This window comes from Hetaerina americana, unplaced genomic scaffold (assembly GCF_022747635.1).
Source record: "Hetaerina americana unplaced genomic scaffold, ioHetAmer1.1.p SCAF_5, whole genome shotgun sequence".
Lineage (NCBI taxonomy): Eukaryota > Metazoa > Arthropoda > Insecta > Odonata > Calopterygidae > Hetaerina > Hetaerina americana.
Window position 1 is genome coordinate 68,079,601 of NW_027287095.1, and position 14,862 is coordinate 68,094,462.

Genomic DNA, 14,862 nt, shown 5'->3' on the forward strand with positions numbered 1-14,862 from the left:
TTCTAATGTTGTTCCCAGCGCAGGTGATCGGCCCACTGGTTGCAGCCCTGGTTACTACAAAATAGTACATTTAATTTATAGCATAGATCGTATTATTTGTGCAGTGCAAAGGTGTGTGCATAATTGGCAAGGAAGTGTTGTTCAATTATTCAACCAATTCATGGGAGTGGTCTAGGTATTCATGTTTGTCCTGTATACTGAGGCCTCACCTTAGTTGCAGGCCTTCCAAATGTAACTTCCCTTTTTAATTTTTGGTATCACCTATGATAATTAAAGTTGTCGAAGTTATGTCGCATTAAACATTTCGTGCTGGTAGGCACTTATTTTCCTAGAATGAAAAAAAGAAATATTTTTCTATTTTTGGTCACCATTTAATCCCTTGATTATTATATTAAAATTTAGGAGAAAATTTTTTCAAATGCTTATTTTGGTGATTTTGATTTTTTCGCACCTCAGTATATTTTTCGTATTCCAAAATCTGAAACGTTATTTTTTAAATTGATAATGCATAAAGGGACATTGCTCTCATATATTTGCATTAATTTTTATGACAGTTGATCCAAAATTTCGATAAAATCGGATATTTTTGCATTATTAATGAACTTGTTCCATTCACTCAATTATGAATGCAATTAAAATTTATATTCACATGGCGTGCTTATCATGGGCAGCGTTTCTTTTTTTTCTGTTCTCTGTACATTTTGCGTTTTTCAATCCTGTTTTGCTTTCTGTATAGAAATTTCATTGTTAGTCATGGTTTTAAAAATAATCTTAGTGTTGGGTACATATTTTTTTATTCTTCAGGAAAATAGGACTAATGCACGTTTATGCTATTCTTGGTCCTCAGAATCCGCAAATATCTACGTAATTTTATTTTTTCGAAACTAGAATCTGTTTGAGTCGAAGTTTCCGTTCTATTTATGTGGCAATAGGTGTTTGGTTAGCTAGCAAACACGTCAATTTTTTGGTTTACTTGATGGAAGTTCCCGTCATACTTAAGACTACATGTTGGTCGATATTCTTGGCTAATGACTTTCCGAGTCATTTTCCCTCGGTTATTGACTGAGGAAAATTTTCACATTCTTACCACAACAGACTCGCTTACAATCCATTCGGCGAAGGTGGCTAACCGATTACGCCGAGTGGTCTGATTCCAGCTACCGCCTTTCGATCTGAGCGCTTTTCGCCATGACTCCGTTCAGTCTTCCTTGAAACCGAGTTGGAGAGGCATCCCACTCCCCTCCTCCCCCGCTCAACTTTACCCCCAATGGTTGAGTCATGTAAATATCAGCCAACGGAAAGTTCCCTGAGTAGTTTCAGAAGTTGTCGAGCACAGTCGCCGATTTTCACTCCCAGGCGCCCGGAGGCCCAGCTGAGCCGACGGAGCAGATCGACCGCCCTGCGGGCGCCCCACAGTTTCACTACTAGGCCGACTTCTCGTGGGAGGAAAGTTGCCACCTTTGTAGTGCGAAAATGGGTGGCAGAATGTGACAGATACTTATGATGGATTCAGCCAACAACTGACTCGAGGCAAAATAAAACCACGGATACAAGCAGCGATAAAAATTAATCGTGAAATAATATGATGGCGTGTCAATAAAATTTTTAATGCGTAAGGCTACGCGGAAACACTGAAAGTGTTTGTTTACTACACAAACTGTTTGTGATACTTTGATAATTACCAATGTCACAGAAACACTGACGCACGAGCAGTCAGCAAGCGCAATTAAAAGTTGTCAAGACGTCACCCTTTGTAGTCTCGTCGTAGAGTGGGAGATAAACTTATAGTTGCTCAGATAATAAAGATCGATCACTTCACCACGATTTCAGTTATACTTGGCCAGTAACAAGGTCAATTCGACGCGTTGATAGTGACAGTTTATAACGAAAGCATGGTTGAGTAATAAAATTTTCAAGTCTGAAATATAGCCATAAGGTGCCCATTAAGATTATTTCGAATGGTAGTATTTGAGATGAAAAAGTAAACGATACGTGTATCACTTCCGTTTTGTAGTGATCCAATAAAGTTCTATCCATATGTCATTTTCTACCCAACTCTGGTGCCCTTGTTATCTATCCCATTTTGCGTTGAACCATTAATGCAATTGGGATAGCATCAACGAAATAGTGATAGCACTCAAAACTGAAGGACCTTAAGTGGTAATAAAAATCGGATTATTGCTTTTCCGATGGTTACAATCATTTTTCAGAGGAACAGATTTGTTGACCATAACAACCGCAATAAAATCTTACGTTGATTTTTATAGATGAGAGAAAGGTGTAGAAATTCAACGTGAAAATGTGTGTATAATTGGCATAGTCAGCGTTTCTTTTTCTGCAATTTTTCACAAACTCTGATGTCAAAACTTCGATTTGAAGCTGTGGACATCCACAGATATCCCTTGAATTTGAATCAAACACTTATATTAATGGCCGAACGCTACCTGCAGGGTTACCAAGCCGTATGGTTGATCGATAAAAGCCATAGCGAAGCTTCACTACCCCCAGCTTGAGCCACGGGACGATTGCATTACCAATAACATTAACCCGACACAAGCGGATAATGAGGTTGTATCCTTCTACTTACCCGTTAGGTTTTTTCCTCACATCAGGCTGCTTTAATTATATTGCATAGACTAATACCATTTCAATCTGACCTCATGAAATTTAGACAGCCTCCAGGACTTGAGTTTCATCATATTTTCCCCGTTGTTGAAAGGATCTCCAATTTGGACCAAATGGGAATATTATGTCTCAGGAGGTTTACAATTGCCAATGATAGAGTAATTAAAAATCTACCAAGAAATAATATTTTTGCGACACATAAGCCAAAAAACAAGCCGGTAACCCTTCGTTGCCGAGTGTCAAATCAAGAAGTGCCGGCATATAATTCGCCGACCACGGTTGTAAAAGGAATATATTTACAATTATTCCAAAGAGGTGTCGTCTAACCAGATCCTTCACGTCTGATTGAAACCCTTCGTGGGGTCTTGATTCGATCCGCAGAGCACAAGATTGGCATACGAGAGCAGCCAGCGCTCATAGCATGAAAATATCCAGGAAGAGGTCATATCCCCCCCTTGAGGAATATTTTCGGCTTTCATAGAATTAAAAATGAATAATACTTACGCCAGACTCTACAATTGAGTATCTACTGTCTCTCAAGCACAAAGTGATCAACTGCAGAGTGTGTCGCTCTAGCTGAATTAGTGATATCATTTTCAAATTAGCATGAATTTCAATTTTTATATGTAAAAATGACAGCCCCCTTTGCAGTACGGGTTTCATAGATACGTTGCTGGTTCATATACTGAACAATATAAGTTGATGGCCCAATATTTCACCCATCGCAGTCCAGATCAGGATCCGGTCCATTTGCGACCCTTTTCTACACCATACCCTTCTGGGATATAACTCCGTTTTATTACGAGTGTTGTTTGGATTATCACCGCAGATATACATATTTTGATGCTTATAAATTTGTGTATCAAAGGCATTGCACTGCTAACTGGTGAATATCGTCTGTGTTAGCGATTCGGAGAGACTGGAAGGGAGTATTTTTGATGGTGACTATATTTGGAGCTCATCGCGTTCGAGACTGTCTAATCTGGTCTAAAAATGAAAAAGCTTAACTCATAAAAACTACAGTTATTAGGGAGAACCTATTGAGTTTTAAAGAACACGCATTGAGCTTTAAAAAATTAGACGCAAGTGCCTTCAGATATCTGGGTTACCATGAGATACAATGCACAAGTCTTTCACATTTCTAATGTGCACAACGTGACCCGAGCTTGGTCTCCGGTATTTTTAATTTCCATATTTATACATGATAAGCGTTATTACATCAGATGTCTGCATGTATTTCATCGTCCGTCTAATTAATAACCTACTATCTAGTCTACTATCATAATGAAGTGCCCGCAAGTATATATAAAAGTAGACTTTCCCGGTTTGTCCCCACTGGCTTTCACTCCCGATTCCCCATGATCAGTTCCTTCCATCGCTATCATCGCCCTTCCAAGTAATAAAAGTTTCGAGACGAGCAATTGTGAATTGTTTCCGAACGCATTCCGATAGGCCTCCCATCAAAAATCCAGTCCCAACTGACGCCCGTCCACTGGCTCTTCCCGTTTTTACCCAATAGCTCCCATTCCCTCCCTCACTCGCTTTATCTGGTTTCAAAGTTCGCAGATTGTGTATCCCCACACGGACCCGCGTGAGCCGCCCGTGCATTCGGCATCCAGCTGTCGCCAGGTCCCAGTCCATCCACCGCACAGAGGCCGTCTTACTCTACCGGTCGGTCATTTGCACTGACCCACCGACGTCCACTCCTTTTCTGCCGGGCTACCCGAGCGTCGAACTCCACCACCGCCTCCGCATCTAACAATGCTGCTCCTCACCGTTCCCGTCAGTCAGCGGTCGGCCGGGAGGGCGCTGACCGGAGGATGCAAGATCGCGGCGAGGGGTCTCTTCCGGCACCACGGTCTCCCCGCGGCGGTCATGGGTCCCAGGAGGGGGGCGTCCATGCTGCAGGTCAGTTTCTCGACCACGGACAGTGTGTTGACCTTGCGATAAAAATGTGTTGCGTCGGCGGTCCACGTCTTTCGGACCCGCTAACTGGGATCTCAACAATTTCGGTACATCGATGAGGTTGAAAATACAATGAGACGGATCGTTCCAAATTATTTCATTATTACAGCCATGATATTTGCAAATATCCCGGTATCCTTCGTTGGTCACTAAAAAATAAGATAAAAATATTCCCTAAATGCTTCAATTGTAGGACTCCTCTGAGATCGAAAAATAACTGATTAATTTATATCTTTTCAGGAGGAGATACATACATGTAATTAATTAGTTATTATAAACATATATAAATGCAATTCAAATTGGGACGCAACAGTATATCTTAGGTGAATTCAGTATATCTAACATGAAACAACTTAGTGCTGCTAATACTAAAAAAATTGATATTATAACCCAATTTAAAATTAGAGATGTTTCAATTCTTTGAGCATACATTTCCATTCTTCTCTTTGCCTTTCTATATTTTGTTAGCTAGTATTCGCCATTCGAAAGTGTGGTAGAGCTATTGTTAAGATACATGAATAGAAATTTAGCTGCAAACCTACCAGAATGAGGTCTCATTACTAACTTCTGACCTTTGGATGGATTTCAATGCTACGGAAAAATGGCGAAGGAAAGCGTGTAATGCATTCTTTTTATAGGTAATATATGCAAAGTAATTTCATTAAAATAATATTTTTTCTTTTACTTGTAATTTTTGTCACTTTAGAGTAAGTTTACAAGACATTTCCCTTAGTCGTTCTCGAATCATGAAATAAAAAATTAAACTTAGTCGTTACGCCGTCCATGGCATGTTTATAATGTGCACTATGGTATAAATCTCTGATTAAAATGAAAAAATATAAGTAACATCTGCCAAATTTTTAAGATTTCAAAGTGAAGGAAATTTATTAAACATTTGTTTACACTATAATACTGCGAGGATTCAATATTTATTGTATCAAATTAATTTAATTAACCTCTTTATATTTATCAAGTTTAGTTATCAAACACCTCGTTGTTGAGAGGGAAGGTTGAATCACCGGTGACTCTGTCTTAATGCCTAGTAGTGTATTTATTGTCCAACCAGTTTTGAAAGCAAAAATTCCTGTCATACCCTTTGGAATGACCCTGTGGAACCAAATGACGTAGCTGGCCAAAAATAATGCGAATTCATTATTTACTAGCAATTATTCTTGTAATAGTATTTTTTAAATGCTCGGAGGTCAGTCCCAAAAGACTTCCTAATTAAATATGAATTTAAATGTATTTCATTTGAAACCAAATCGAATGACGAGCTCACTACTTATTTAAGTGTTCTACTTATGCTTCGGCTCAATGGCGCATAAAGCCATACATCCATCCCCAACTGGAATAAAATCCCCTTATTCTCCTAAAACGGGAAATCATGCATTGGGGTGGGAGACTTGTTTGGAAGAATCGCATCACTCTTAAAATAATAGATTAATGCGTTAAAAGTCGTTATCGTGAAAATTGCGGGGCGAAAATTCAATTAGCAATGATGGGAAATTATATGGAAAATAATATCAAGGGGCGTATTTGAATTAACGCTCGATAAATCGTTAAACCTAAATTAATTATTTTTTCCTCGATGTAATCCTTTTATATGCTACGTACAGCATAAGTTAATCGGAAATGGCTCACCTCTCTTTTATTTCAAGGTTAAATGGCTCTGGTCCCAAATTTCCATCATTATTTTGAATATTTTACCCAGCTTTCATAAGGGTAATTATCGAGCTTATGAGGTCCCAAAAACATTTTCGTACGTCATAATATACATTAAATGGCAGTAATTTTCAATAAAACGCAGCCAATTTTGTAGTCCTTTATAATTATTTTTTTCTAGATCTCATGGGCCTAAAATCCTCATTTTCACTAGTTATCAGCCAATTTGTGATTGCAAATAATTTATCACTGTTAAATTGGCAAAATTATCGCAAATTAGCATTGCATTGTATGTATTCTGAATGAAGGAGGATTTGGGTGGCTTTTGGATCACTCTACTCTGACCTTTTCTGTCATTTTTCCATTGCCGTGAATTACCTGCGGAAATATTTCTGATCGTAGCCTTATTTTTCTTTAGATATGACAAAATACGATCTTTCTTTTTCAAGTTTTACCTAAATTTTACGGATACCAGACAGTTTTGGTTAGTATTTAAATTTTACCAACCCTATTTCCGCAAATCAATGAATCAGTGGATATCTGCTCCGTTTAAAGTGCCAGTAATGGTCACAAAGTGAGTAATTTACGAGTGGTTCTGTGCGCGAAAGGAAATCTTATTTGCTGTTCCGAGTGCCCTGTTTCGAAGGTACGATTATCTCAGGCGTCAAAGCGTTTTTGTGTCTAAATTGAATCGCTCTCGTTTCACCTCTGCCTTTGAGTCAGCATGTTCGGAATGTGACTACGAGAGTACTTTGGAAATACTGGAGCACTTAAGCACGGTTAAATGGACACCGGCCAGAATCTATTTGAGTAGTCGCTGTTCTTTGATAATATCACTCGAACGAGAGGCTCCGCGAATGGCGTCCGTCACTATGCGCCGCTTTGTTTTTGCACTATTTTATAAATATTTGCGCACAGGTTATTGTACTCCCGAATCAAATTGCTATCGCAGGGCCACCTCTTGAGTTTCAAACATCATATTCCTAACGATTGATTGTATTTTGATACGCTGTGTAGATTGCGCAACGGTGGCATCTTGGAATTGTAGAAACGGGCAATTATTTAAAAAACATCTAAATTAATTTTTTAAATCAGTTTTAAAACTTAATGCTAAGGTTTTTTAAATTTAAATCAATAAAAAGTGCCGGAAAGGGGAAAAAAGTTTGAAGATAAAAAGCAAATTTTTTCAAATACAAATTAGATCAGGGCTTCCAAGCTGCTCTCATTTGGTCGGATGAGTCTCTGTTCTCGGAGGGCCACCGACTGTTTTATATAAATAATATTTCAACTCCGGAATTAATAATAAATTCTAAATTTTTAATGAGCCATGGATGAAATGGTGCGCATGAGTTAAACCAACTTAATGTAACGACGCCATAGCAAACGGGTTAGACGACTGCATGCAACGCCTTTTGTATAAATATGCAGGTACCAGAGTCCCTGCTGGTTGAAATCTAAAGGTATGGCAACGGCATACGCAGCTTCCTTTCAAATAATATATAACCTTTAGTTTTCATCCTCTCTCCTTCTGAAGGCGATTCCTTTTTATCCATCATTTTTTCTTGGTAGACTAAAATAATTCGGCCATGAAAATCTATCTGTTTTCAGACCTCAGATCGATGACCAGTTTTGTATCTATGGCTTTGATACGGAGTTGATTATTGTCATTTCAAAGTGGTCATGGTCAACTCCATACAGAAGCCATAAATTCTGTCAAAGGACATTTATGGGAGCGACGAAAATCTAAGGGGAATACGAATGTAAGTCTCACGTCACCCTTCTCTGGCGGCACCCATATTGTGTAGCTTGCAAAATTACGTAGAAACTTGCGTCTTGTAAAATGAATGATTTTGATGTTGAATAAAATTTATTACATTTGATCGAATATTCATCCTAGTGTAACATCTAAGTCTTATGTTCTAATTAACGTATTTTTTAACCAAATACGTTGTAATTATATGTGTAATCCTTCTGGCCGTACTCGTTAGATTGAATGCAACATCGAGTATGCGCTTATGTCACGTCCCGATGTCTCTTCAGATAAGCGATGGGACTCATGATTATGATACGGTAGTATAAAGAAGAATCCACTCGTCGGAAGAAAAAAATTTAGGAACGGTTGTCACCCCACTTGATATGTTATTGATCTCCCACCGGACTTTCGAAACATCGTGTCTACTTCTAAATTTGATTCAGCCTGATTATAAAAGTGAATTAAAATAATTAGACCAGGATATATGGGAAGGAAAGTTAAGTTCTTCAAAAATGTTTGTTAAGAAGTTTTTGTACCAGTAGCTATATTAATATACCATAATTCGACAGGAATGGACGAATTTTTGCAGTAAATATTTCCCAAGTTTTGTGGCATGATTTTTCGTAAGTTTTCACTTGCTTTTTTTTACTTTTCCACGGCACTGTGAGCTGAAATTTTGTTATTTTTTATTTTAGCTGTCTTTCAAAAAGTACACATATGTTTTTTTAACAAAAAAAAATTCGTTTCCGGAGTACATACAGAGCAATGTTTATAGCATTTTATACATTGTGCAGAAGTTAAGAATTCGTTCAAAATAGCAACTTGTTGAACAGAATGGTTTGAGGCGTCACTTTGTGGAAGCGATTCATATCGGAAAAGAAATACTTAGTTATTCCACGTATATTTTAGGTTACGCGACCTATGTTTTGACTTACAAAGTCCTGTTACAAAGTTACACCTGATGATGACTTTATAAGTCGAAACCTAGGTCGTGTATAGTAAAATATATGTAAAATAACTAAGTATTTCTCTTCCGGTAGAAAATTGTTGTTAACAGCTATTTCATATTGGAGTTTATGTAAATTTAAAGGCATGTAATTATGCCAATTGTCAAAATGTTTGTTAAAATAGTTGTAATGTCTTTTAAAGCAAATGATCCCACTGCTGTTCGATATTGTTCAAGAAAAAGTATTGACAGTAGATACCAGTACGTTCGCGACATCTATCCTTATCAGCTTTGGAGGTGTTTGTGAAATTGTCAGTTATTCAGTGGAAAATATCTGGCGTTTGATCAAGTTCAAAGAAGTGTGTTGAAATGATTTGCGTAAACGTGCACTCTTGCTCTTTGACGTTCCTTTAGGAACTCTGTACGAAGAAGTTAGGGAACACTTGTGTCTAAGCCATCAGCTCAGTTTATGTTAACCTGAGAGATTTTAATTTATAAAACCACATGGAATATTAATGCACTTCTGCTTCCTATTTATTCCCTTCGAAAGAGATAGCTTCAACTTTCACTAAGCAGTACAATCAAACGGCCTTGTGTCTTATATTGAATTCATTAATTGACCGAGCCTAAAAAATTGAATTCCTTTCTCTGTGAATTATTGCCCCGTTGTAACTGCTGTGGGAAATTGGTTATTGCACACGTTTCATATTTATATTTCAGCTTGAAAACGAAATCTTAGTCATAGCAATAAAGGACTTTTTTCATTAGGGGCTCACATTTATAAATTACACCATCAGTTACAGTACCTATGTTCCGACATAAAAACAATTTTCTTACATAACTATTTTCTTGTTGTAATCTCTACCGTGATTAATTTTATGAGTGTTAAGGGAGTTAACACATGAATGGAGTTCGATAGCAATGATAGTGCAAACTTGATGCGTACATGTATGAATCGGCGCAGTCATTGTTTGTTTTTCCGAAGAGTTGAATGATGACATTTCACTTCATGGTGGTAGTCATAGAACACATTCATGTTATAGCGACAGCGCCGAGTGAATATTTTTTGCAATGACATCAAGGTTAGGAGGATGAATAAGCTCCTCGTCCCTTCAGTAATGGTAGTAATTCTTATCGAATCATTTCAAATAATAATTTACATTTTATGAAATAATAAATTATACATGCCAAATAATTCATTAATATTAATATCTATGTGGAGTCGATAGGCATCGAAAAGCGAATTTCTAATCATGGAGATATGACATTGGAGCCGGATATGTATGTGGAGTTGGAATTTTTTGCCTCACATTTAATGTTAATTTAATGTTATTTCAGCGTAGGATAAAAGTAAGTAGGTGTTCAATTGAGTAAATATTATTTATAAATGATTTCAATGGTGGGAAAATAATTCAAAGCAAATTCTAATAATTTATTTGTTATACCAAATTGATAATTTTCCATGCGTGATCTTAGTTACAAAATCGTATATTATTCTACAACTCTCAATGTTATTTTCTCTTATAAGAAATGAATATTAATTACCGAATGTAGGAAAATCCTGTTGGTTTCTCTTAAAACGGGTCAAACATTGTTCGGAAATTTCCATTCTGATTCGTTCGTGATCCTGCGTCAAGAGTCGCGTCACCCATCTAGCTGATAATTTTCTCATATCCAATTCCACTGTTAAAATGTGATAATGCCCGTTAAGGTGGCATCCCTACAGCTTCAGCGATCTCTCGCTCTTCAGTCCCAGCGAACCTCCATGATCATTTTATGCACTTTTGCAATTATTTCTTGGGTGGTACATTGTGGTCGACCACTGCGCAGATCATCACCTAAGCTGTTACGACCAAACATTCTCGTTTGTCCACTTAGCCACAGTTGAATATGAAGGAGCATAGTCCCCAAGAGTGTTCTGAAAGTGGCTATGGATTCTCTTTGCTTTCAAGCCTTTCTTTACGAAGTATTTAATCAGTGCACAAAAAAAGGTAATTTGTCTAATTTTTCGTGCTACAGAGTGCGTTCCAAAATAATGTAATTATTTTTTTAAAGTAATTAATTTAACAGATTTGCACGAGGACTTAAAATTCTTCGAAGGACTGCCCTTGCCCCTCTACACATTTTTTCCAGCGACTCTGCCATGACCGGTACGCGCCCTGGAAGGTATCTTCAGGGACCTCTCGCAAGGTCTTCGTCACGGCCGATTGGATCTTTCCAAGGACGAAAATCGGGTTCCATTCAGGGCGCCTTAATCTGAGGAAACAAAAATAATTCTGCTGAGTTGACTTCAGGACTATAGGGGGGAGGTAGGGTAGCGTTTGTACCTGGTGTTTGGCCAGGAACTCGCGGACTCGTAGCGTGTTGTGGCAAGGCGCGTTGTCGTGATGGAGTTGCCATGTAGCGGAGATGTCTTTCCTCGTCCTGATGACGCTTTTTCAGTCTTTCCACCGCTTTAGGAGTCCACTTAGTAGGCAGCGTTAAATGTCTGTCCTTGTGGAACAAACTCCTTATGGACCACTCCTTCACCGTCTAAAAAGACAATGAGCATTGTTTTCACTTTTGATTTGCTAATTGTTTAAATTAACTTTTAAACTTAACTTTTAGCTAACTTTTTTGGGCTCGGGGCATTGGTCGGTGAGCCACTTAGAGCTTTGGCGTTTTGTTTCTGGGTCGTATTCAAAAACCCAGGTTTCATCACCAGTAATGATTTTGTCCAAATATTCAGGTTTGTTTTCAATACGTCGCAAAATTTCACTTGAAATTTCCGCTCGGTTGTCCTTCCGTGACTCGGTCGGCGCGCAGAGGTTTACAATAACTGACATTATAACGCTTCCACAGTTTGGAGAGCACTGAGACTGGTTTTGCGGTAAAGCTTATCGTCCCCACCACCTACTTCAAGTAGTTTAATCCCACTCCGACCAATGAGAGCGGCGCGCAAAATTCAATTGCATTACTTTTGGATCACACCCTGTAAATTTATTTTGTACGTACTTGGGTAAAGAAAATTGGTGGAGTACAGAATATCTACTCTAGGTATACTGGGGGAAAGTCAGATTTATGAATGAGTTTTAATTTATTCCGTTAATGTGTGCAATTCGTGCACTAAAATGAATTGACGATGTAAAATACTCATGATTAATCGATCAATTGTTAAATTCAATAACAACAGACTGACCAAGAATAAGTAATATCAAATTGAATCTAATTACAGAGCATCATTATTGATAAATTTCATTTATACAGGCATCCATTGAAATCGGTTGTGACGAGTTGCGTGGAAATAAAATAAATATTGCCGTTGCCCCGCTGGGACATAAAATATGCCGGACGTCATGCCACAATTTCCAGATACATTAAATTTCCAATTTTTCTCGCTTTAAAAGGCATTTGAACCCCATTTCAGCTAGAATATATTCTCCCAACTTCGATAATTCAGTGCGTGTGAGTGATTTTCAAGCATTGTTCCTTTAGTAGGTTATAGAATAATCAATTCATCACAAATTGCAACTCATTCTTGTCTGACGAGCATAATCTCGTCACATACGTATGGGTGATTAGACATATTACACTAAATAAATCGAATATTATATTTCAGTATATACATTTCAAAGATGGAAACGTATTCCTAAGCGAAAATATTTTTTGTTCTTGAATTATCCATAACTACTAACCGATATATTACTAGATTTTATTTAAATGAGGCTCTTGGAAAGCATACCAAAGTCAGTAAAATTATTTTCCCGTACTGGAAAGTGTTTCTCTTGAATCTTAAATCAAAATGAGACCATCAAATAAAAAATTCGAGTTCCAACTACAGCAGAAATGCGCAATACAGAAACCGGCTGGTCACAAATTTTTCCGTAACCGTTTCATATCAGAGTATATAGTTTCATAGGAATGCAACCAACTTAAATAGAAAAAAAAGTGCCAGTTGACGACAATTTAGGATCGAAACGCTGATAGTTACTAATTTTCTGCTCTTCGTCAGTCAAATCATTACTGCTTCTTTCATTGACTTCCCAAGTACAGGATTTAATCGGTCAGAGTATTGGGACCTCATGCTCCCTTTGCTCGCCCTCCTCTCCCTCCATCGACCCCTCATGCCACCCCTTCTCTCTCTCTATCTCTCGCCCTCTCCCCCCGCGCCCCTTCTCCAATCCCCCCTCCCTCATCCTCGAACCCCTCCCCGACCCCTTTCCTCCCTCGCTTCCTCCAAACCACCAGCAGCAACGTGACTCACGGTGACATTCACCGCCGCGGGAGCCATTGGTAAATATAGGCCTTGTTGAGTTAATGAACTCTTGAACCCTTTCGGACTCGGAGGGGAGGAAGAGGCGGAGGGTGGAAGAGGGGGGGAGAGAAGAGAGAGACAGAGGGAGAGAAAGAGAGAGTGATGGGGAGATGGAGAGAGAAGGAGGGAGGGAATTTGTGGTGTGGAAAGAGGAGGGTTAGGAGGGAGTAGTGAGATGGATTGGCGATGTCGCTGGAGGGACTTTGATCCGTAACTATCCATAACAAAGTACTTTATATCCATCTCTTACCCGCCGTGCACACAGACTGTGCCCTTGGGTGGGATGGGGGTGGAGAGCAGTGGGGGATGGAGGGTGCATATGAGAGAGAGATGGCAAGTATTCATGTGTAAACACGAGGAGAAAGAATGAAACAATCGCTTTCATTTTTTTCCTCTCTCTCTCTTCCCTTAGGGGTGAGCGACGTCACTCCGCATTGACGTGTCTGGTTCCTCGATTCGCCGTTCGTGCCGTGGCACCATTGCAATGATTGGCACGCGTGGTTTTTTTCTTTGATGAGACCCATGGGTGATGAAAATGGTGGCTATTCTTGAGTGGCGATGTAACAGAAACCATAAACAAGTACGTCGTTTTTCAGACAAACTGCTCAGTTTTTGCTGCCAAACATGGTCATAAGAAAGATACGCAAAAGGGAGAAGCAGGGTCTTCTCTTGGGATGTAATGCTTAATGGGGTGATATTTTTGTAATCACTGTGGGTACTTGGCGAAAAACAGTTTCACTGAAATAATTATTACGGACCTGGTTTATGGATTGTCGAAAATAAGGCATTCACAGACGAAATTTATTTTACTTGTGATTATTGATTGATTCGGTAATAATTTTTTTTATTTCATGAATATGTGCCCTCACTTTGTGGGTCTAATTTTGAAATGAATTCATACGCAAAGTGTCCGTTTAAGTAACTCTGTAAACAAATATTTTCTGCCTTGGTTGTATTTTTCATAGAATGCGCAGGTAGATAAAATTAAAGTGTGCCCATGAAGAAGGAAATATTTCATTCCCCGCGGCAACATTTTCGCAACAAGTGATTTACATAAATGAATAACGCGAAATTTTTTTTGCAGAAATTCCTATTAAAAACAAATTCTGATACGGGACGAATCAAAATTTCTCTTCCAATTCTTTACCATAAAAATGTCACCATGCACGCCTTCCGATAAATCAATGTCCTTATTAAAAAATTTCTCCGTCGGCCGATCTTGGTTGTCATAAAACCCCATTCGATGTGGACTCCCACCCTCAAATCCTTCCCCGTCAACCCACCCTACCTCCATTCCGCACTCATGTTCGTCAAGGCGATTGCAATTTTAGCGGCAGGACGATAACAGAAACCCCGATGTCCTTGCTATCCGCCCGAATAACTACGAGGTCTCCCTCTACGATCTGCGGGATGGAAATGTTCGCCCCGAGAGGCCCACACACACCCCATCTCCCTCCCTCTAAATTTGTGGAGGGAGCCGCGAAACTCAGCGGCACGTGATGAAAAACAAATTAATAAACAGCAATCTCGGCGAGGACTTCGCGGAGGGGTTCTGGAGCTGGAATCCTGGCGGCGATGGTGCGCGCAGGAAATCAGTCATTTTCGCGAATGGCTCCG

At 38.9% G+C, this 14,862-nt stretch overlaps 1 protein-coding gene across 1 annotated transcript in view; it reads left to right on the forward strand.

Annotated features, from left to right (window-relative positions):
• The first annotated feature begins 4,262 nt into the window (after window positions 1-4,262).
• P5CS (Delta[1]-pyrroline-5-carboxylate synthase) overlaps window positions 4,263-14,862 on the forward strand; it is a 55,783-nt gene continuing 45,183 nt past the window's right edge. The window contains exon 1 of the mRNA XM_071591927.1: window positions 4,263-4,533. Within this exon, the coding sequence (XP_071448028.1) occupies window positions 4,387-4,533 (147 nt within the window). The 5' untranslated portion in view covers window positions 4,263-4,386. The remainder of the gene's footprint in view (window positions 4,534-14,862) is intronic.